The sequence below is a fragment of the Onychostruthus taczanowskii genome, unplaced genomic scaffold (assembly GCF_017590055.1).
Source record: "Onychostruthus taczanowskii isolate IOZ18803 unplaced genomic scaffold, ASM1759005v1 scaffold19, whole genome shotgun sequence".
Classification (NCBI taxonomy): Eukaryota; Metazoa; Chordata; class Aves; order Passeriformes; family Passeridae; genus Onychostruthus; species Onychostruthus taczanowskii.
In genome coordinates this window covers 4,675,341-4,700,956 of record NW_024499128.1, presented here as the reverse complement: position 1 = coordinate 4,700,956, position 25,616 = coordinate 4,675,341, and the positions used below count along the sequence as shown (strand labels likewise).

The 25,616-nt window shown below is 39.4% G+C and overlaps 1 protein-coding gene across 1 annotated transcript in view; it reads right to left on the bottom strand.

Annotated features, from left to right (window-relative positions):
• Nucleotides 1–19,990, bottom strand: part of CPPED1 (calcineurin like phosphoesterase domain containing 1) — a 37,506-nt gene extending 17,516 nt beyond the window's left edge. The window contains exons 1-2 of the mRNA XM_041401943.1: nt 19,895–19,990; nt 10,835–11,053 (exon numbers count right to left, since the gene is read on the bottom strand). Coding sequence (XP_041257877.1) covers nt 10,835–11,053; nt 19,895–19,958 — 283 coding nt within the window. The 5' untranslated portion in view covers nt 19,959–19,990. The remainder of the gene's footprint in view (nt 1–10,834; nt 11,054–19,894) is intronic.
• Between the last annotated feature and the right edge of the window lie 5,626 nt (nt 19,991–25,616).

Here is a 25,616-nt window from a genome sequence, read left to right as displayed (position 1 = left end):
TTTTTTAATGGAAAGCACATATTTTCAGTTTGAAGAAGAAAAAAAGAAAAATCAAGTTTTATGCCAGCAACACTCTTGAAAGGCCCTGATATGACAACTGCAATCTGTTTAACATTTAACCCAAGAGACTACATACATTGCAGACAAAAATACAAAAAATACTATACAGAATATAAAATAGAAATAGTACCTACACTTGATAAAAGCAAAATAGAAAATGTCAAAACACCAGCTATGAAAATAAGATTTAGAAAAACACTGGGCCCATTCCTTCTGTAATTTATGATGATACCAGAAATACTCTGACATCAAAAGACAACTAATTATTGTTGAAAGCAATCACATGATTGTTAAAAAACAACAGATAGATTTGTGTATTTTCCTGGGCCTTACAGTGCATCACAATTGCTTAAATCAAAGAGTCTAACTATTTTGAGTCTTGAGACATTGTTTGAGTCCTGTTTCCTGTGTTTTCATGACTGTCTGCAGTTGCCCTACTCCCCCTTTAAAGGACCTCCCCTAGCACTATCCCCTAAATTTCTAGGGAGGAGGGGGTCCAAGGCTATACTCAAACACGCTCTGTTTCAGCTGCACTGGAGGAAATGTAACTGTTACCTCCATCTCTGTGGGAAAGCAGCCTCCTCCTGCCAAACTAGGACTGCCTTTCATCTCTGCTCTTGCCTTGGATACCTGGCTGTTGGTTCCAAATTAAGAGGGCTACAAGGAAGATCCTACATTGTCCCTGTCTGCTGACCCCTCCCCAGGGACAGCCCCACTGGTGCCACTGTCACTTGAAAGACATCACAGGTCCAAACCCAATGGTATCATCAACACCACATTGTACCTGCCAGGCTCCTTCTGCAACTGCATCTGATTGTTGTGCATTAACACAAAAATCTGAGCTCCAGTCTTGCCGTTTTCAAAAGACCAACCCACAGCATCTCTTCAGAGCCCTGATACAGATGGAGCTTCCCCACCCCAGAGCTCTGACACTGTTCATCACTGCGCTGCCTTCTTTCCTGCCCTTCCCTTCATCCCATCAGTACAGGTGACTCCTCCTGATTGCCAGGGCCAGACTCTTCCCTCTACTCATCTCTTTACCATTGATCATCCCAGAAAAGTGACTGTCTCGTGGGCCCTGAGCCAAACCAAACACTAGGGTCTCCATGTTCTTTTCTGTCCTAGGATGCTACAAAAATGTGATAATGGACAGGGCACTGCATAGAAAGGAAACCTCTCTGGCCACCCAGTTCAATCTTAACAGTGCTCTTCATTGTTTCTTGCTTTAAACTTAAAAGCTTCCCCTCTGGTGTCTGCTGTAATGAACTAATGCAACACACTGTGTCATTCCAAATTATTATGTGCAGGAATAAGCTGATCCATTTTAATAAACCCATTATGGTTATGTTCTGAAATAGGTTTTTTTTTTGTTTTAGTCTGTGCTGTAATAGCTAAAATGTCTCCTCTTTCTTCTTTAGACATATATATTTCTAATCTTCAAATAGCCTGACGAAAATTTTATGATGAACAAAAAATTACGCAGTTAAAAATAATGTAAATATGAATATATTCACTCCTGAACAAACTGATTGACTACTCAGTCTAACTTATAAAGAACTTAATTTCATTAGTTCCAGTGAAAAGCAGAATCTGGAATAGTCATTTGTCTACAGCTGTAAGTGACTTTTTCAATACATTCGAAACAAGTAATCTGTTCTGATATTCAAAAAATGATTGTACAAAAATTTTCCTACATGAAAATACAAATTAATTTTATTATATAACTTTGGGCATTAAAACAAGAAGAAATTTTAACTCTAGTTTAAGCTAATAATGAACAATTATTACATTAAAGCAATTACAAAATCCCCGACTGAACAAGGAACCCTATTAGGGGATCAACTGCTTCTGCTTTCAGTGCATGACATTAAATATAATGACTGCAAATGCTGACATTTTTCTGAGTGCCAGCCACTCAGGTGCCCACAGAACAACCTAATTCATGGCATTTACTGCTCCATGTTCTGCTGTGAAAATAAGTACTATCCTTCACTTAAGCTCAAGTCTGCTCTTATCCTTGCTCATCTCCCAGCAACACAGAGCTGTCACAGCAAGCACAGGCCACCACTGCCTTTGGGTCTGTGCTTCTGATGAAATCATCACAAACAGAAAAAAACCCTCTATGCTACAGTACCAAAACTAAAATTAATTAAAAAACATCATAAAAAGATCCAGCACTTGTACTAGACTTTTAGTAGTCTCTAGTACTTGTATCATAAATGTAAGATCTGAGAAAATTGTATAGCTAATTACATCTCCAAGATTTTAATATTCAGAGATATTGATCTGCTAATCAGATTTCTAAATTCAACTGTAGACTAGACTAGAGAACATGGTCTAAAATACAAATAAATATACACTTGCTGAAGATTAAACATTTGCTTCTGACAGCCCAGTGGTTTCTCTGCAATAGGAGCCTGTTGGACTTGTGTGGAGATCTCTGATGCTTCCCTACTCTGGGCTGATTAGAGCAAATTTAATTTCACAGTAAGCTGTTTGAGGCTTTGAACGCTCCATTAGGTTTTACTAGAATCAGATAATTACTACAAAATGTTTATTTATGCAACCACAGTGGCATTTCTTTAAACAGTTATCATTAGATATTTAACAAATAACGTGCTGCTTACCCAAATTATTATAGCTATATTATATACAGCTATACTATATATAAATATATATACTATTATTATATTATATTGTTATTATATAATATATATTATATAATATACATATATTATATATAAAATATTATAGCTATATTATATATAGCTATTATTAATTAACACTAGTGTAAGAGTTTGGAGAAGAAAATAGCCAAGAATCATTTTGGTTTGGATTCCATCCTACCAAGCACATCAGAGTTCGGTTACGACAGCAGAAGAAATAGATGCAGTGAGTTTAGTTAGATTACACTACCTTGTGGTCAGGAAATTAGGTCACACCTAAACACTGCCCTATTGATCAGGCTGTGACATATTAATAGAAATGTTACCTTGCACTCAAACAAATACAACCTTTACCTATACCCTGATTCAGTATAAACATTTGAAAGCTTCTGCTTCTGCCTTGCACCTAAAAAGTCAATCTGTGTATTTTCTACTTCAAGCTCTATTACAATTCTCCACTGACAAAGATTCAGGAATTGGGATTTAGCTGACAATTTTGCTGAAACTGCAAGTGACACTGGAATACAGCTGCCTCCTCCTCAGCTGTGCCATGCTGCTGGGTGTTAAAAAAATACACAAACTTGCTTTTGTTAGTCAACCAAGCAGACAGTTCAAATAGCAAAAAAGGTAAATATAGTAAAGGTGAAATGCTTAGAGCCATTTTTATATGTGGAGTCTATTTTACCACACTATTTTTTTACCTGCTCATATGCCTATTATGTGGACAAATCAAACATTAGCATTTATGCTCTTGCATTCTAGATGAGAAAGGGATTTCTTTTGAGAATTATAATATTTTTAGTTAAAATTAAAACTTGACAAAATATCTCCTTATATACATGCCTCACAAATTAGGCATGTATATACATATACCTCACAATTAGCAGCGCAGCCTAGGTTTATCTGGCCAAATTTTAAAAATAAATGAATGATCCTTTGTTTTAGCAAAACTGGTTATTTAATGGCAGTTTAAAAGCAGTATGAAAAGCAGTTCACAGGTTTTTTCCTTTGTGGAATGTCTTACCAGCAGTTCTTAATGTAGCATTAAGAACTTGAATTGGACCTGACATTTCTCTGTAATTTATTCAGTTCACAAATGTATAAATGGCAGCTTGTGCATTTGCATGCAGATTTCAGCATTACACTCCTATCTCATCCTGTGTGGAAAACCCACCAGCAGCAGAGCTCCAGCTCCCAACACCTCGTCCCTGCAGTGTGACCACGCCAGTCCTGCGTGACGCAGTGAGCACGAGTGCAGCACCTGCCTCGCCAAGGACAGCCCAGCTGGCTGCACAGCAGCTGCAAATGTACAGCCCTGCACAGCAAACGCCTGGAAAACACTTCCTAACAAGGAAGAACACACATGGCCAAATGACTGTGGATTTTTATCAAGTGTGATAAACCTGGACATTCCTCAATGCACCTTTTTAGTGGATCCTGGACCAAAAGACAGGTAAGACTTCCTGGGACGTACCAACTTCAGCTCTTACACAAAGTATTCACTGACCTTTCCTGACCAGCCCAATATGGTTTTTTAAGTAAGAGAATTCAGAACATTCACAAATAGGTTTTAAATAAAAATGCTTTGACTAGGAACATTTGCTATGGTGTATGCTTTCCCCAGTTTAGAAAATTAGGCAATTAAAGAGGATTTTTTTAGAGTTATCCTGTAAGGTGTTTGCAATTATATGCTGCAGCCTGTGTCTCAAGATTTATTGTCTATAAAAACTACACTTTTGGAGGGAGTAACGTTAAGGCACTCCATATTTGACAGAAAGAGAGAGGCAAATATTTTGGACCATGGCAGTTGCACATCCAGTTTGGGCATGGGGAAGAAGCTCAAGCTAATCCAGTTGTGATTCTCCCAGGAGAGAGGATGCCTTCAAATGCTACAGTGATTATAAACAGAAATGAAGCCATACCACTGTCTGGCCACCAGAACCATCAGTTCTGATGTTCCTCAGCTCTGCAGCTTGTCTATTCTGAATGTAAATAACTTCACTCTCCTCTCTGGACATGTCACAGCTCGTAAGAGGGACTAATTGTATAAAAGCCAGTATGCCCATCTCATCTCATATTCTGATCATCAAATTGTGAAGCAGGAGTCAAATGGAGAAGTACTAATTTGAAAAACTGTCACTTACTTGCTGTCTAAATACGAACTCAGAATCCCAACATTTGGCACCTGTTTTTAAAATCTTGTTGCGCATCATTGCCTGTTTTATTACATGAAGAAACACTGCATGGGAGACAGGATAGGGTATACAATTTTGAGGAGGCATGCAGCCAGGAGTTTCACTTTTCACATAAAAAACATACTGTTGCCCAAAATTGTAATTAGCTGAACTGAGCTGATGTGCCTTATTGAGGCTTTATGGAGGAGTTAGGAGCGTTAGCGGAACGTGCGAATTCCTGGGGGAAAACGCAAAGTGGTGATGCACACACATATACACAGAGCACAGCTTGCAGGCAGGGGGAGCTGGCTGCCACCCGAGAATGTCCCAGTAGAGCTGGGCCCCTGGAAGCAGCACCGGGACAGCCACACATCCCGGCTGTAGGCAGGGGCCCTGGATGCTTGAAGGAGAGAAAGGAGGGAGAGAGACAGAGGAAGGACACAGGGCAGAGAGGGCACCTGCATCTCCCTCAGTCCCACAGTGACTCTGTCAATTCTCTCCCACATTCATGGCTGCTTTTTACAGGATGTCAGTCGTGGAAGGTAAGCCTGTACCTTTCACCAGCACAAGCTGCTGCAGCTCTGGGGCCTTGCCTGGCTGTATTTTTTCCCCCATTACACAAAGTAATCTTCTGGCAGCCTTCAAGGCTGCAGTGCCTCAATGGCCACCAACACATCAGCAATGAGCTGCGTACAGCCGGGGCACCTCTGCTTTCAGCTTGTCTATTGTCAGGCCTTTTCTGTCACCTCCTGTTTAAACTATGCACAGTAACACATGCCTGGGCTCACAGCCTGAAACACACATTAGATGGCACAGAAAAACATGAAAATATGTAACAGATACAGTCCTAGAAGATCTTACAATCCAAGTATGGCCTAACAAAGAGAGTGAGAGATGCAGACAGCAAACACACCAAGGAGCAGTTAGAAAACATTATTAAATATGACTGCAGGTCGGTAAAGCTGATTGAAACAATCAGGTGTTTTAGCTTGTTCCACTTAAAACATACACATTTATAAAAGCACAAATGGTGAAACGTGTTATAAATAACGATTTGAAAACCCTTAATTAAACAATTTAATAATATAAAACAAAGGTAGAAAAAAAAAATTGAAAAATGTCACTACTTGGGCTTAATTGACAGTAAAGGCTGATGTGAGATTACAGAGCACTGCATGACCTGGGTAGGAAATGTGTATATTAGAGATTATTATACCTTCACATTAACTAAAATAATTAGTACAAGTGTTCACAGTGTATTTCAAGTGCCATAATAGTAAATTCCAGTGATTTTGATTTCTTGTAATTAACATATACACATAAATGAATTTAAAACTGCAAGCATAAACATTACTTGCTCACTGCTCCATTATCACACTGCTAACAGATCAAGCTCAATCAAGTTTTATCAGGTTTTTTGTGATTATACACATTATTAGACAAGTCTCATTTCATTTAGTCTCTAAACAGCTATAGTCAGAGCTAAATAAGCTTGAAAGAGATTTGCTGTCTTGTTCTTTTACCAATGTAGTCAGAACAATTAATGAAAAAAAAATTAAACACCTGGACTAAATATATGACATAAATAACTGTCCTGGTGAGAACTATCAAGTTACTGATAGCAGTAGCATCATTAAAAAAATGCAGTTAAACAATTTTCTCTGAAGGAATTCAGCCACTTAAAAATCGTTGCTGGATTCTCAGCTTCAGTCAGTGTTTCTCAGCGGCTTTAGCACGGCGACCTTGGCTGCCAACAGCTGAATTCTCAGCTGCTGTAACAAAAGGTGCTGAAATGCTGATGCTGTTTCCTGGACACCAATCTACACTCAAGGTATGAGATGGAGAAGGAAGTACAATGTTCATGTTAAACTGGAACAGGGAGGACAAGCAAGAAAGAAGCTGGGGAATTTGCCCCATGTTCGGAGGGCACCATTCTATGCAACAGACACCAGCTCATTGAACTTGAGCCAGGATTGGGGAAGAGCTCAGCCACTGAAGGTGGGATTTTGCTACAGAACACCCAAAAAGGGCAAAAGAATGGATTAAGTCTCCTATGAGCAACTTGAAAAAGTCTCTAGATCACCCTGGGATACAAACCTCCCTGACACCTGCTGACAGCAATCCAGGAGATCTGGAACCCAGCAAGCAGGCTGGGACAATCCCTCAGCATTGACAGGCCAAACAGGGCCCAGGCTCCTGGTCCTACTACTCATAAACACAGGAGTGCTGGGGGGTGTGTTCATCCTGGCAGCCTTGGCTGTGGCAGCCTCCAAGGTGGAGTTCAAGATCCTGAGGAGAGCAGGAAAGGCAGAGAGCACATCTGGGCCCCAGGACAGCACACTGGCTTATTCAGGGACCAGCTACAGGATCCTGTGTGAGGCTGTTCTGAAAGCAAGAGTTTGAGAAGGTTGACAAGTGTTGACGAGGTCCTATGAACACAAGAATGGTCCTTCTGGATACTCAGGGAAGGCAGAGGGAGAGAGAAAAATGTAGGCTATAAGGAGAATGATCTGGCTAAATGAGGAACTCATGCCCGAGAACCAATGAAAAAAGGACATAAAAGAGAGGTGGAACAAAAGACACCCTTGAAAGGAAGAATACTGAAAAAGTAGCAGGGTATGCAGGGCTGCTGCCAGGAGAAGTACTCTCAGGGCTCCAACTAGCAGAAGGCAGCAGAAGCTTCTACTGCTACTTTAGCAATACAATAATAAAGAAAATACAACCCACTGCTGTGTGAGACAGTGACAAGCAGCAGATACTCAGAGCTTCCTTTGACTCCCTGCACTGAAACGTTCTCCCAGAGCTAAAGGAGCCAGGCAACACCAGGGATGGAATCAGCATCTCCTGTAAAGTTTCAACCTAGGCCATCCCATGGGACTGATGGGGTGAATCCAAGAGTACTGAAAGTGCTGGCTGATGTCACTGTGAGGCACTGCTCTATAATCATCAATCGGCTATGGAGCTGGGATCTTGCAGTCTGGATGAGTGGAGAACAAAATGGGTGAGAATTGGCTGTTGGACTGGAACTGGACTGCTGGGCTCCAGGTGTATTGGTAACTGAATAATATGGGAAGTTTTCATAAAACCAAACAGAAGGTTCCAAGTTTACATGAGAACAGTAACATATTTAGAAATCGATTTCCAGAGTTTTAGAAAAATGCAAATAAGCACAATCTGATCAATAATATTTTACAGATTACCATTTTTGTCATATTAAATGATATTATACTTAATGCACACAAATGCCTTCAGAAGGAAGTAGTTCATTGTCAAGGTGTATCTAAGCGTAATCATAGAGTTCATAGAAATTAGATTCAGTGAGATAGTTGCACTATAAGGTAACACTTAAAATTCTTGATGTGATTGTACAACAATATCAGTGTTACCAAGAATAGATATCCTATTCTGATTATGTAATCAAGAAAAACTTCTGGAAATAATATGCAGAGTACAAACTACTTTTAATCAGCAGCTAAATACCACGATATGATTACTTCGTTGCTCTAATGACATCTGTAATGGATTCCAAGTGCTGTGCCTGATTGCTTCCCAGCTGATCAGGATTCTGTTCATCACTTCTAGCTGCTGGAATTCTGAGATTTCTTGGAGTTCTTCTGCAAAAGGCTTCAACACTGGTTCAGCTAAATGGCTACAGTGCATGCTTTAAAACAATCCATCAAAAACTTTACCCTCAGTACTCCACGATAAAATGTATTAAGAGAGGAAGATCTGTGTTGCCTACTCACTTTTTGCCAACAGGAATTGATTAAAAAACTGTATAATCTCCCTGTCCTTTTAGGCAACCAGTCCAAGACTACTAATCCACAGGTACCTGCACCACAGAGCAAGTCACTGTTATCTCTGTCATCAGTTTAGACAGAAAGACAAAGGGCTGTAAAATTGTCCTTTTATGTACAACTTAATGGTTAAATTGCACTTTTATGTTTATCAACACACAGCAGAACAAGCCGTTTGTACAAACACAAAGGCAATAATGAAGTAATTGTTCCAGCTGAATATTCTACAATTCCTTTTAATAGTGCATTTCCTTAAACACTTTATATAACTACATGATAACACAGGCTTGAAAACTATTAACATAATTTCAATCACCAAGAAATTATTAGGGAAGTTAAAATATGGTGGCTCAAGTGAGGTAATCACAGAATCATTGAATCATTTAGCCTGGAAAAGACCCTTAAGTTTACTGAGTAATGAACTGCTCTTTCTTGCAATTTCTTGGAAATTGCATGAGGCAGCTTCAAATATTTATACAAGGCACAGCACATCCATCAAACAATGTAGGTGATCTCACCAGTACAATCCACTCAGTTTCTTTCACATATCTATTAGCAAAATGAATAATGCTAATGTTTTGCAAAGCCCTGACAGGTTTGTATTTAAAACATTACCAAGTCTGAGACATACACTGGCAAAAGGGACAATAATGACTACAGAGAACCATTGCTAGGAAAAAAAACCCCAACCAAATACCAGAAGTACCACACAGAAGACTTACTGTATCCAGCCATTCACTGCCCAGTGGAAGGCTCTCTAGGTCACACTTAAACTTCACCAACAGAGAAGCCTTACCATAATGTTGTTTGAAGTCAAAAGAGACAAAAGTACTCAGAACTTGGCACTGTTTTATGAATATTTGAGAGATATCCAGGTAAACAGAAACTTACTTAGCCTCCCGGATTATTTAAATTTTTAGAGTGAAAGATCGCTTTCAACAGGATGTATAACACATATTATTTGTCCTGACTTTTCTTTTAAGGGATACTGAAACCAAAATATTTGGAACACCTACACAAATTAGAAGTTCTAATCAAAACATTTTTAAAAACTCTGCTATAGGAAGATGATTCCAAAATTAATGGAAGCACGTAAGCCAACAGAACTGCATCATGGCATACTTTATGGTCAAGCTACTGAGGTGTTACGCAGTAGATTCAATCGAGCTTAAATCTGTTGTTTTTTACACTTTCCCACTCTTTCAGCAAAACTGTGTTCTGATCAAAAGAAAGCCTACAAATACTGTCAATCAATTTGACAGCTAAAGTCTTAAAATTAACATTGTGGGACACTGAAGGAATTAGTGAAAGGTCTCCAACGTGCTTGAAGCCCTGCTGTGTGAGCAAGGGCTGGGAAGCAGCTCCTCAGGTGCAGGTGGAGTGTGAAGCAGAGGGGAGCACAAGGCACAGGATGTTTGCAGGCTCCCTGGGTGGATTGTGGGGCTGGCAGTGACAGAGCCAGGGCTGTCTGCAGCTCTGCTGCTTATCAGGGCTAACAAATGTGGGACACCATGCTTAGATCTGCTTTCCAGACCACTTCTCAGCAGGTAACACCACTTCTCATTTCACTTCCCAGAAAAGTACTTCTCTTTCTTGTAACTCACCTTTCTGGATGGTTTTTTGTTCTTCCTCTCAGTGTACAAAGAAACACACTGAGCTCAGAGTCCCACAGCCACAGGACAGAGTTGCTAGAGCTCAAACTCACTGACCTTTAGCATTTAAAAAACTTAAATATTTGAATCTATTAAGCACTAGAAATATAAAAATATATAGAAATATAAAAATTCTATAGAATTCTCTGAGCCTTACTCACTTTAGGTACTCAAAAAGCCATATCTAGTTTTTGCTATTTTCTTGGCATTAGTTTTCCCCAGTGGCTAGAGCCCCTCCTTGTCATCTCAAAGCAAGCAATTAGTTAATGGAAGTACAGCCTTAAGATGAATGCTACATGAAGTCAGATGAAAAAATCAGAATAATATCCCAAGAATCATCTACAAATCACAATTTTTTCCCCCCCAAAATACTAAAACAGGAACTAATATTTATGAAAGACTATTTTGAAGTCAAGTAAATTAGCCTTATTGCCAATCTGAAATATAAAAAATGGTTTTATATTCTGCTCTTTTAATTGCCTTACCTGGCATTCCATGGACAAGGTCTCCACACAGCACAAAGAATTTGGGTTTAGGGTCTAGTTTGTTAACAGCCTGCACTGCTTGCTCTGTTAATTTAATTTCTTCTCCCCATTCATCATCTCCATTATTAGTGTCTCCATGTGTCCAAGCTTTCATCAGTCCAAACTGAGGATCTGCTCCTTGGATGAAGTAGAAGGGCCCTTTCCATTGGTACTCGGCCTCTAAGAAAAAAAAAAACCAGGAAAAAAAAACCAGTAGAGACAAATTAAAAGAGAATAAAAGCTTCCACGCATCATTAAACTGATTGTTCTTCACCTCAGTAGGTGCTTTAATGCACGTACAGAATTCTGTACTCATTCATACAGGACAAATATAAAGGTAGAAGTACAAAATTTTCTCTAATGTATAGCTGTAATAAATGAAAGTATATTAATGTAATTATATCACATAGTAATTACAGACTGTTTAGAGGAGAAGTACGTGAAGAATTCAGCAAGTAGTGCTGGAAATTACAAGACTACAACACAGCACAAGTGTGTAACATGAGATTTCAGTTGACTCTTTTAAGATTCCAATTATTGCTTCTTTAATTAACAAGTTAAAACATACACAAGTTTCACATTTTATGGTTCCAGTAGACTTTTTCTTAAATTATTAAGGAGTCAGATGCTTTTTTGTTCTCATAGTTTTAGAGAAAAGTTGGAAGTAGCACATGCTTTGGAGTCAGAACTGAAGCAGGTCAACAGGTCCAAGGTCAGCAAACACTAAACCCAGCAACATCAGAATCATCAGCAACAATGAAAATTCATATTTACTGCTGCCACAATTGCTCCCAAGACCTATGACAAAAAGGTGAGAACTTGGAAACAAATTGCCATTGACAGAGTCAGCGTAGGCAGAGGGTAGGACAGAATCTATACTGGTATGATTTTTCATATACTTCTTTCTCCAGTATTGTAATACCAAGTGCAACAAAGAAAGGGTGACATATAGGCCTACAAGCCCATTTGGAAGAAAAAAATCTCAGTACTGGGCAAATAAAACAACAGTTGGCTACAAATTTAAAGCAAAAATGGGAAGCCTGTTTCTGACACGTCTCAAGCTGGAATTGAAGTACAAACACAAGTACACTGTGGTTTCTCCAGCTGTCTATATGCATTCATTTGCAACCTGAATATTTTAGTTTTGACAGCTCTATTTGGCTTAATACATTTACTGTTATTGGAAGTTTTTAAACAGCATTTAAACTGTTAAAAACTCACAGACTACATCCATCTACAGTTGAATCTAAAAAACAAAATATAGAAATAATTTAAAATTAAAATATAATCTGTAAATATACTCTCATATCATGTCAGTCTGAGCTGAAATCCATTTTGAGGCAAATGGTCTTCTGGTCTTCTAGTAACAGTAGAGAAGAAGTAGCACGTTCAACACATGGATGTACTTTTGATTTCCTTCCACGAGCTCTAGAACTGAAGCTTCACACTTTGCAAGAAGGGGAGTGTGTTTCTTCCAAGCAAGGTTAGAAAACAGTTCAGAATTCATCTATTGCACCATGGATATGGATAGGCCAGAGTGAGGGATGAGGAATGTAGGCAACTCCCAGAAGCTGCTTGCAATTGTCACCTGTTGCTATGGCATCAGATCGTTTTTCCAAATGAAAGCTTTTGCACTTTAGTTAAACTAACATTTCATTTCCAAACACAATCATTTGTATACCAGCAGTGACTTTCTAAATAATATTGATGTATTTTATAGACAGAAACTTCTAGCCAGTCATTGGCTTTTAATTCCAAAATTAAATTTATTTTTCAAGTTACACAACTGTTCAGAGAAGTGAAATTATCTAGAATGAAACTATCTAGCCATGAGTTTGCAGTGTAAGACTTATGGAACCAGTTGAATGCCAAAAATAATTTAGGTTTTTATTTTATGACTTGCATGAAAAAAATACAATTGCCATAAAAGCAGCTTACATGATGCAGTAAAGGCACTGTTTGTGCAGAGAAATCAACTTACAGTTTTTATAGGTAGAAAACTATAGGAAAAAAAAATCAGTTAAGGAAGCTTGCATCAGAAACCGTTTATGACCTCTACAAAATGAAAATGAAAAAAAAGAATGCCTGGAACAGGAACTTGGTTTGGAGGAGTGGCACAATTTATTCATTAAATGGGGAAAAAAAGAACAACTCTTTGAACAATATGGCAGGACTGCTGATACCTGTCCCTTTTCCAGCAACCTGATAGACAGTACTGATAAATCAATGCTGAGCAAAATCTACTTGTTTTGAATTGTTTAATCTGAAGCCAGTATTTTTACAGAGACTACTTAGAAAAAGAGCTAGCATTCGTTTTTATAGGCTGTGTTTCAAGTATGGACAGACTGTGTTATGCTTTCAGAACCCGCCCAGCAATGGTGCGTGGTGGCCACAGGCAGCTGCAGCACCTGCAGCAGTCCGGGCTGGCTGGCACAGGCAGCAGGGCTGGCCCAGGTCCCAGGGAACTTCAGACAACACTTGAACATACACAGGTCTGGCAGGCAGCCAATGCACTGTCAGGGAGCAGGTGGGAAAGCCAGACCAGGGGTTATTCTAATATATGTTTCAGGGATCTTTTATCTTCCTGACTTATATTCATGCCAATACAGTAACTCTCTAGGTTTTAAGTACCTGAATGTTTCTAAGACTCTGCACAGATGCTCTGGTTTGAGTGGGTGAGTGATGGTCATGTGAGGCAAAGAGAGAGACTGATAAGATGAATTTCAAAGAGAAGTTCAGTACACAGACAGAATCAAGAAATGGCAGAAGAAAGGAGAAACAGAAGATGCAGGGGTGGAGGTGGTGAAGAGTGGGGAGAAAAGGAAGGAGATAGGAGGTGAAAAAAGAAAGGAACTGAAAATGATGCAAAGGTATGTGCTATATTCTCCTGTAGGAAAGAAAAAGATAAAATGAAGGAAGTGAAGCAGGGATATCAGAAGAGAGCCAGGAATCAGGGCTACATAAATAACATTTACTTACAATGTTAGTTTAGTTAAATGGTCTTAGTCAAGTAATTCAGTCAATAGCTATTTCTGTGCTATTCAATAACTTATCAAATAGTTACAAAATTAACAGTAAGGTTGAAAAAATATTTTCTACCTTTGTCTTGTTATTTGATCACTCCAACCAGAAACATTAAAAACAAATAACCTTAGTACTTAAATCAAATTCCATTAGCTTATTACTTATCAATTGTTACTCACTGCTTTTGTTTCCCATGAAACAAAAGCATATGGGAACAAAATAATGTAAGGACATTGATTAAACTTACAACTCAACTTATTTTTTAAAATCAGGAATGTACTTTAAGTACTATAAACAAAAAAACAAAGTATCATGATTAGAGTTGTATAAGTACACCGCTGGTGTGAACTTGCACCTGGCACCAATCTCAAGCCTGTTCTGAATCCAGCTCATCCAAGAGGTAACTCTTGAGTGCCCTCACTAGTCTGTCTTCAAAGTTGTTTTTGCAAGTTTTTCCTCATCTGTGCAAGCCGTGACACCAGTCCAGCTAAAGTTTCAAGTGTTGTTACTAGTGCAATTTCAGTAATTCTGCTGAAAACCCCAGGACTAGGTCTGCCTGAGTGCTCTTCCAACAAATTGGTATGGTAACTGGGTGGAAAGGAGAAACAGCTGGGAAAAGCATCTTCCACTACCACAGATGGATCCAGAAGTCTTCTGCCCTACAATCAATGAAATGGTTTATCAATGGACCCTGTTCAGATCATTATTCTGTACCCTCCTTTTCCCTCTCACCAGCTGCTTGTTCATTTCTTGATTCAGCTACCCACAGAACAAGTTCTGTGAGCAAACAAACAACCCTTGTGTGCCCTGTAAGTCAGGTCCCACAAGCCCATTTGAACCATTCTCTGTTTTTTGCACTGGATCTCAAGAACAGTGTTCAGGGGGATCATTCTGCTCCCATACTGGGGGTCTGCCCAAGAGGGGAACTAACAAACACCACCGAGTACAAATGGTGGGAGGGCCAACAGCTGTTTTTGCAGCAAGCCTCTAGTCAGGATCCATGTCCCAGCTGCTCTTTAATGGAAACAAATCAGTTACAGAAAGTTACTCCTGTCCAAAATCTCTCTTTAGACACTACTTTGTTAGAGCAGTTTGGACGTGGACACATCTCCAGTGCCTGCTCAGTCCATCATGGGCAGTAACAAATATGAAAATGCCCTCATTGTCACATTGAACTCGACAGGAGAATCAATACCACTTTCCTGAAAATCAGAGCACAGCAGACATAGGGACACGGTTCCCTGCCCTGTGCCTGTGATTCTTTTTCTGGGTAAAACTGAAAAGGAAGCACAACCTTGGTTTTCCAAAGAAGGTCTGTGCAGGAAGGAAAACATAATCTCTTAAGTGAAGTCAGTATGTACACATCACAGACAACACAAAAGCAACAATTTGTTTCCATTACTCTCAGTCCTGAAACAGCTTAAAAACCAATAAAGGAATTGTGCTAAATTTTTAATAATTCCTTGTTATATATTAAAATATTATCAATAGATGTGGTTTAGAAAACTCATTATTTTTGTATGCCTAAATACAAAAGATTTCAGTCTAAAGAAATGTGCAAGTCTTTCAGCTGTTTTTCCTTGGGTACCTGGGAGTCTACCAAAGATACGACTACAGAAGTTTTTGTTGAATGACCAAGGCAACCTGTAATGAATTATGCCATTTTAAGTACCAGGGGGAAAAAACCCCTTCAAATCAGGTATTAAAAAACATTTTCAGAGAGAAAAAAGCACTTTTAAAGAGTAATTATTCTAGAATTTTTGTACTACAAAAATACTGTCAGTAAAAACACTAAATGACAGAATATGATTTCTCAAGTAAATGAGACAGTGCTACTGTTATCAAAAGACATACTTTTAAACTTCTTAGATAACTATCAAGGTAAGAAATGCCCCCTCAGACACAGTTTATTTGTACTGAGGGCTACAGAAGCTAAATTCTAGTCATGCCTTATGCCCACCCCCAAATTTAACATGTAAACTCATTACAAAAACTTTACAGCCCAGAACTGTAGGTGTGAAGGGGGGTGGCTTGCATAATGACAAGGTGAAGTCACAGAAAGTTTCTCAAAACCCACATAAAAATTTCCCTAATCCATATGAGAGTTGGAGACAGTACTGGGAATGGAATATGCAAGCTGGGAAGCAGTTCTGATCAGTGCTCAAAAATATTACTGTTGAAGAGCTCTAGAACAGTAATCATAATGTGCCAAGATCTAACACTCTTCTGAAAGCAAGAAATCAACTGTGGTTGTATTTAATTTCAAAGGAAGGCGAATTATGTATAATTATGATGCTTTTAAAAAGTGCAAAAATCCTTGAAGACAGCATGGAAACTATTCAAAGACACTATCCCAGAGGCTCAGACCATATGCACAGCATTTACTAGGGACTTCAGAAAGACCAAAAAGAATCCAGACTGTCTAAACTACTTAAGTAACAGTGACAAGGAGGCTAGTAAGAACAGGTCAGTGTCCTTTGAAAAGCTAAGGCATTCAAACAAAAAAACCAAGAAAGATTTTATATACTGAAAGGTTTGATACTGAAGTCCAAGAAGTAAAGCTAAAAAAAGCGAAGAATTGGAAACGGCATAAAACTGAGAACTAATAAAGCACTTTGTACAGGAATTAGGAGCACGTAGTCTGCCATACAGTCACTAAGGTTAACACACGTTCCAGACATGCAAGATGCACCCAAAAAGAAAGGCTGAAAAGAAGAAAAACAAGGTACATTTCTGTATCCTCATGCATTGTGAGGGAACTTGTGAAGATCTAATGTGATAATTCCTCCTGACAGACAGCACATCAGATCTGTCTCAAATCAAAACACCAGTAGATGATTCAACAAATAGATGTAGGCACTAACAAAGCACTCAGATTAGGTGGCATCCACAGAACTCCTCAAAAGTGAAATTTCTGAGGAGTTATCCTTAAACCTGCCCTTGCACCAAAGGAACACGGAGGTGGCCACTATTACATCTAAAGGGGTTTAAAGGGGTTCTGGTAACAACTGACTACAAAAATGGCATCCGTACAGACAAGTGATGGAAGCACTAACCAAGACAGTAGCTCCTGTGTTTACTGATTCTTCAGAAAGAGTAATCAACAGCTTTTACAGGGACAAGGGAGATCCACTTGATTCCATCTCCAGGAGGCATCTGTTACTCATCAAAAACTCTTACAGAAGCCAAGCTGTCTGGAAATACAAAATGAAGTCCTTGCACGCACAGAAAGCTGGTAAGAAAAAAAAATGGACAAGACACCCAGATGCCACCTGGATCTGTACTAGGACCTATATACTGTTCAACAAACTCAAAACAATCTGTCACAGCAACTGAACAGCGAGGAAGTGGAATTTGCTAAAATTAAGCCATTTGACAGCATGAAAATCAGGCCTGTTGTGAAGAGCTGAGGAGAGACTTCCTATGCAGTGAGTGTTCAAAAAAGGATGAACTTTGTGCAAAAAAGTGCAGCATAGCGCACATGGGGAAAACACCACCAACTTCATATGATTTTTACCAAGTGCTACCGAGAAGTCACCTCAACATTCAAAAATGGCAAAAAATCAGAGATTGGAAAAGAATAGAGAAGAGAGCAAAATGAAAATATGAGAAGTAATTGAATAAACTTTGAGAGTATGTACAAGATTGGTGAGAGAGGCATCACAAAGGAACACAAAATCACATGTGGAACTGAGACTGTGAGGATGCAATAATGGTTATTTTCCTGTTCCATATAAAGGTTTCGGAACCATCAACTAAAACTAGCAAAAGACGGGTTCAAACAGACACTTCTCAAACAGTTAAACTGACAGAACTATCACTTGTTTAGTTACTTGAAAAAAGTGTTCTACCACTTCCACAAAAATTCTTTGCACAGCATGCTACTGACATACTTGGGACCAAAACAAAAAATCCAAAAATCCTCCAAAACCAAATAAGTCCCTGACTTCTGGAGAGAAGTGGTAAGACAGCACTTACCCAAACATATGGTCTTGTTTCTCCACTCAAATACTAATAGAAGGAGTAGACAGCTGAAGCAAAATTTCACATGGGCATAAAAGAGATAATTTATTTTTTAAAGTCAAACCATATGAAGGTCTCTTGCCAGTCAGGTAGGGTATTTATATACTGTTTACTACTGTGCCTCATTGATTATACAGGTAATTTCAATCCCTCACCTCAAGCTCCTCATGCACATGTCCCACATCAAGGGCAGATGAGAATAGGTTACAGGTATAACCTTCATGTTATTTAAAAGCAGACTGAACAATTTACCAGTAGGGAATAGGGACTTTGCAGAAATGGTAGGAAGAAAGGAAGGAAATTTAGCTCTCAATAGTGCCTTCAAATTTTAAAAGGAAACAGTGTGCCAAACCACAGCAGCGGCAGTAAATGTGGATACATATTTAACAGGAGTGAAACGTTAAGGTTGAGAAAAGCAGCAAAACAGAGATAACTGATTTTTGTCTTAAACTGCATGAAAATTTGCTTCAGTTTTAACAGCCCTTGGTTCTCTTTTTTCCTAATAATTTAGTTATTAAAACGTTGTGTTGAACTTTAGCCTCTTAAGAAAGACCCAAGTAAATTATTTACAAAAAAATACTGCACCCGAAGATGGTAGCTGAACTATGATAGCCTAACAAATCCTGCACAAGATTAAAAGCAACCAACTGGTAAGAGAACTCTTAACTAATTTAAAGAATTCCAAACAAGGACACTTCAGGAGAAAGAAGCACACCTGGAAAACAGATTCCCAAATGATGTTTTCTTCCATGTTGAAGGAAATTTTCGAGAACGAGTTAGATACAGCTTTTACTCAGAAATTTTTACACTGCTGTTGAACACTCCTTTTGTCAAAATTTCACTGTATAGTTGATTTAACTAGATGGCTTGTCTGCCATCTGTCCCCTCAGCAAATGCTAGGCATTCTGTTCCAAACCAACCAGACCATCTGCAATTAATAGGTTGCCAGAATGGTTGTATACATATACTTCACATGCTCTGAGTTGGTGATTTTTCTTTATTTGGCAACAAGCAAAGCTAAATATTTCCAGTGCAACCCAAGAAAAGACCACAAAATTGATGGGATGAAATAGCTTGTTGACCTCACCAAATCAATACCATTTAAAATTCATAAATACAGAGAAGACCTTCTATATATGACCACAGAAAATTATTTCTTTACTCAGCTGTGTCCCTGAAAAACCGCAGCACACTGTAGAACCTCCATCCTTGGGAGAATTTTACAGTCAGGTGCATACACTGAGATGTTAACGTGTTAAATGCGCTCTTCTGTGTCCAGACACAAGCCAGAACCAGCAGTCACAGGCGGCTGCCACCTTTGGCTCGGCCCCGTCTCCTTATGCACCTGGCGGGTGTGGAAGCACGTCTGCCTCGGCTGGCTGCAGCCCAGGGCTCGCAGTGCTGCTTCGGCACGGCGGGGAAGGGCCAGGGGAGCACCTGCGCTGCTGACCTGAGCGAGGCTGAGCATGCCGGGGAAAGCAGCATCTTACCAAGCTGTGAACCACCTTACGGCTGCCTTTCGTTTGAGCAACAACAGTGACCCAGCGCTAACCTGTTAGGTCACCCCTACAGGTACGAACACAGGACAGCACAGTGCTGGCACCAACAGTTTCATAGGCTATGGAGACCCGGTTCAGCAGCACTGACAAGCACTTTAAAACAAATCCGGTGCTGGACGCTGCTGGCGTCTTCACGGGAGCCAAAGCGTGGGGACAAACTTGGGCGTCTCCGGGCCCGCCGCGGCACAGCGGGGCGGCCACGGCCCCGCGTCCGTCCGCGCTGCGGCCGCCCGGTGTCCCCCGTGTCCCCCTCCCCGCCACGGGCTCGCCGGCAGACAGCCCAGGCCCCGGCGCTCCACACCTCCCTCTCCCGAGCGGCAGCTCCTCCCGCCGCCGGGGAAGCCCGGGGCCTCCCTCCGCACGCCCCTCCCGTCCGGCAACGCGGCGGGGAAGAGCTCGCAGGCGCTCCCCGTACCTGGGCGGAAGGCGGTCAGAGTCCTGCCGCGGGCTCTCAGGAACATGTTCCCCTCCGCCGCCATCGCCCCGGCCCGCGCGGCAGCTGCCACCGCCGGGCCCTGGGTATTATTATCCACAAGTAAAAACAGCTTCTTCAGTCCTACTTGTAAACTGCTTAAAGATCATTAGATGGAAAGCGCTAGGGGAAGTCTTTTTTATTAAGTAGTTTTTGTCACTTCCTCTCTTTATGAGGCAGCATGTGGTATATTACGCAAATAAAAACTAAAGCACATTTTTAAGTCTCAGGTGTAGCCTATCTAAATATCCCAACATATAACAAATATAAAAATATAACATATGGAAAATCGGCGCCTGGCGCGGGCGGGAGGGCCCGGGACGCGACGGGACGCCGCGCGGGTCCGGCGCCGTGGCCGCGCTGGAGGCTCCGGGGGCTGATGTGAGGGGAGCAGCTGGAAGCGGTGCTCGGGCGGCTCTGGGCCGAGCCCTGGGATAGCCCTGGGAGCGGGGGCCGGCTGCGGGGCGACTCCCAGCACCGCCATGTGTGGGAGGCGGCGTAGGGTGGAACGTACCCCGAAGATGAGCTGGCTTTTAAACAAATTATAATAAAGTAATAGATTACATCATATTCAGCTTACTCCTAACCTGCGAACCGAAGTAACCCCTTGTCTTAAGAGCATTGGCAACCTTTGTTTCTTCATGGGTTCTTCTCATCAGGTTTCCTCAGTGTTTAAACGTGCTCCGGAATTTAGGTATCATCAGCAACTACTCTCTGAAAAAGAAAAGAGAAGTTACGCAGAACAAGCAAAGCCCAGTGCCTCCCTGCTGCCAGTGCCCCGAGCTCGGCCTGCCCTGCCCTGCCCACGGCTGTGGGCTCTGTGGCGGGCACGGACCAGGCCCCACGCAGTTCATGTTCCTGTCAGAACCAAGCTACACCGTGAGGTGATGACTGAAATATATGGGTGACCCTTACAGGGCAATGCTTTCTTCATCTCTTGTGACCTAGAATTCCTTTTTGACCCAGCCATCCAGGAACAACAATACGGTTGCAGTTTCCCAGCTGAACAGCTGGGACCCCATTATTCTGCGTGGTACAACATGCAGAGTTCTGAGTGCCTCTGCTCATCGTGTGAAATCTGCAGCAATGTGTTAGGTAAGGTTAATGTTGTCAACTAAAATGCATTCCTATGGCTAGATGGCTTTTCCATCTACAAAATGTGGGTATTATTATCCACAAGTAAAAACAGCTTCTTCAGTCCTACTTGTAAACTGCTTAAAGATCATTAGATGGAAAGCGCTAGGGGAAGTCTTTTTTATTAAGTAGTTTTTGTCACTTCCTCTCTTTATGAGGCAGCATGTGGTATATTACGCAAATAAAAACTAAAGCACATTTTTAAGTCTCAGGTGTAGCCTATCTAAATATCCCAACATATAACAAATATAAAAATATAACATATAAACATATATAACATATAAAAATATAACAAATAAGAAGGGGTGATCACAGTCTCATGATAGAACTGCTCATGCTGATGTAAGAGCAGTTAGCTCAGTCATGCAAAGAAATTTTTTTTATACCTTTTCTATTTCTTTTCCATTTTCTTCTCATTTGCTTAATAGGGCTGAGCAGCTATAAACCAGAATATATGATTGCTGTGTGACTTCAACTAAAGTCAGGATTAATTTTGCAAGTGAAATAACATCAAGATCAGGCCAAAAAAATGTAGATTGTTTTGGCAAAGCAGCATAGTGTGGCTCTGGAGCACAAGGACATGAGATTGTGATCAGCACCTGAATTACCTTTGTCTTACTTAACCTGGATGTGTTGCTAAAGGCAACCATGTTTCTTGTCAAGTTATGCATGTCTGAAAGATTGAATCAGACCTGGCAGAGATGGAGATTGTAAAATCTTCTAGATTTATCTAAATCTGTAATTTCACAGCTCTTTTTTTTTTTTTTTCTAGACATGTATAGGGTGCTCTCCTCTACAAAATTCTGTTGTCAGTACTTGTATTCTGTTGTATTTGATGTCTTTGCAGGATGGATCATGGATGAGCCTCAGGATGCTCAGCTCTTTCTAGGTGGTGATGGTGAGTGTGCCTGCCTATGGTGCCTCCTCTTCAAATGGAATCCTTTGATCTTAGATCACCTTGAGCATTACTTACAGTAATGAGGAGGCCACGAGAAATTTTAATTTTGTAATTTAAACACATTTTCTTGTGATTTTACAGCTTGAGTGCAGAAGTGTTTTCATCTGCAGAAATAAAGGAACATTTGCTTATAAACGTGAGAACTGAGAATCAGGACTGTGTATGCAGGAGGGGGATTTCAGCTCTCTCCTGCTTCCTTTATTCTGCCAAATTTGAAGTATGCATTTTTGAAGCCAATCTCATGGACCAAATGCTACACAGCTAAACTCATTTTACTATGACTAAGTCGTTCAAAGTTACTACTGATCTATGTTGGTTTAATTATAGATTTTCATGGACTCATTCCAGATGGGGCCTAGATAAAGCATCAGAATTTTGTCATAGGACCTGATTTGTTATACAAAGTGTCATGAATATAATGGCACTGAATAAATAATTTACAGTAGCATGGGTCTCCTTTATTTATAGAGTATAAATTGAGAGTTTTACTAATTTTATAAAGTTAGTGTGAACATACAGAGGGAAATGTACCATTCTGGGAGGGCATGCAATATATTGAAAATAAAAGATCAGAAGTGGGAAATGCAGGCATTGAATATAAAATTCTTATATAAGATTTAGCTTAGTAAGGGCTGTGAATAGAATAGTGCAGATCTGTGGAGTTCAGATCTCCTAAGACTTACTCGAGTGTCCTTTAGATCATGCTGCCAAGACTTACAGTTCCTGGAAATTCTGAAAAATCCAGTAACAATTCGACTTTATTTTTTACTGCACTTTAAAGTAAGACTGTATGCATCTCGAAAGACCTAGATAAAGTACTAATAAAATAAATAAATTATTCTAAAATTTACTGTCTCTGTTGAGAAATTGAAATAAAGAGCAAAATAGTCAAGGCAGTGGTTGAAGAATGGGAGTCTTTTTCCTAATCTCAGCAAATGACAAGATGACAAAGAACAAAACTGGAAGAGTACAAAAGGTGAAAAGGATATAACAAGGTTGGTCTAAACACTGGAATTAAAATTACAATGCACAGACAGATATGCAGATTTGAAACGAAACCATTTTAATCTTTTATGTAGAATAGAATGACTATGTGCCATCTGGAATTCAGGGAATCCAGTGAAAGTTGGAGGTGTAAACAATACACACAGCAATATCAACATCTGTTTTCAGTGCCTGCTGATATATAAGAGTCCTTGAGGGATAAGTTGGAGAAAATAATGGAAATTGATAAAACCTCATGATAGGAAAAAATCACACATAATTGTATTTGTTTAGAAAGAATTTGGATTTACTCATGCTAAAAATAAATAGTGCATACAATGTATTGTCTGTTTTTTAAGAATATCTTCTCCCTGTGAGTCCTTGAACAGGACAACATTCATAGCAGATGCAACGTTTGGAAGGTTTGGCATAGGATACAGCTCCTCTTCTTCTCCAAGAACAGGTAATGGATAAAAATCAGGAAGTTCTGAAAACTTACAGTAGTATCTCTTACGAGTATACTCCTATGTTCTGCTCCATTGCTGAGACTCCAGGATGGCTACACTATTACAAGTAAATTTACCAATCTGAGCCTAAAACATTACATGATATAAAACATTATATGATAAAACATAAGCTATGATATTCAATACAAACAAAAATGAATTACTACAATAAAAATGAATTACTGCACTGAAGAGTGCTAGCAATGTTAGAAAAAGGCTCTGTTAATATTTGGCCTTGATACCAAATGGCCTTCCTTTATCAAAAAGTCCATAAAATAATATAAAAAATATTAAAAATGTTTTGCACAAACCAGCTTAAAGGGATTGGTTGATCAGCACCAATATTTTGTTGCTAGGAAGGGAACAATGATGACATTGATCATTTCCACAGCTAAAAATCCACTATGTAATTGATTTTTATCTGACTCATTTAGTGTGGGCAGGCTCCATTTGTTCAAGAAACCTGTAATATATTCCTTGAATCACTGTAACTATGAGAGATATAAAAGTTGATGTAATGAGTTAAACACACTATTTAACTCAATTTGTTTTGCACACTGAATTTCTATTTCTGACACAGATACAGGCTCTATCTAGAGTTATTGCTCATTTTTTAAGATGTCTTGTTAATTTTCTGTGCTCCCAAATATTCAAGAGTTCTACTTTATTCAGGGTGCCTCTGATTTTAGAATTCTGTGTCCTGAGATTTCACTTTCAGGTACTCTGAGAACTTGCACCTTTCATTGAGTGATTTAGACCTGGGCTATCAGCAGATTTGAAAGCCCTGACTAGTAAAGACTCCAGGGAATGAGAGAGCCAGACTAGGAGGAATTATTTGATCTGGTGCCTATCTTTGACACATCCAGTGTCTGCTCCTGAAGAGTCATGGATATTTGGGTCATGAGTTTGTATTGAAACTGCTAGACACAGAAAAATTGCATAGAAGCCCAGCAGGGCTTAAGCTGAGTGAAAAAGAATAAAATAGAAAAATCAAGGTTTTAATTGAATCATCCATTTCCAAAATTATGTAGAATATTTGTGATATTTGACTGCCTCCTCATCCTGAACTATAAGAACTTTCTGGCTTAACTGGTCTCCAGAATTTTTGCCATCAGATCTGGGCAGCATCTGCCTACTGTCTAAAGTTTATGATTCCTGTTGCTCATCTTGTCCAGCCACAAATGGAAGGGAATTAGGAATATAAATAGATTTGAAGAAATTATTTATTGTATATATCCATATACATATCTATATGTTTTTAGAGTACTACAGGTTTCAGGTAAATACTATTTGACTTGGTCTAAGAAGAAAATCTAGGCTTAAAACCTTTTATTTCACATCTTGGTCTCCAATTTGGACCTGTTGGACTTTTCTTACTTTAAACAAACAGATCTTCCATTAATGTACAAGCAAAACAGAAAACTGGAAGAAAAATTAGTATTTAGTTTATGTATCTACATGCATGACTCTTGAGAGTCCTTTCTCCTTCTCTGCTGATAAATGACATATTATTATAAAAAAATAAAAGCCCTAGTGATCATTAACCACAGTAGCTATTTCTGTCAAAAAAAAAAAAAAACCCAAAGAAGCAGCAATCTTTTAAGTATTAAAATTGAATAACAATCAGAGCACTTTGAGATTTTTCAACTAGATGTAGAACAAGAGCATTGGTCTTTTTGTGTTACATTGGCTAATCCAAAATATGTTGCAAATGTTCTGGATGAATCTCTTTGTTTCCTTGCTCAAAGCATTTTTTTTTCAGAATGGAAAAACTAATTTTTATGTTACAGGTGACATACAAGCAATTTGGGTGTTTTGAAAAAACGGATCCCTCCTTTTTCTTTCCTTCTATAAAGAGATTTCATTCTCTTTCAGAAAAGTGTCATTTTTTTGTTCATCTAAATTTTAGCCAAATATATTTCTCAGAAGCACATGTACATCACCATCTGACAGGATATAACAAACTGGATATAAAGAGATAGACAGTGACATCAGATGACCCTGAGAAGAAAAAAGAGTGACTACAAAAATTTTAAAAGAGAACCCATTGTAATTCCACTTTGCAAAGATGCAGCTTCTGCTA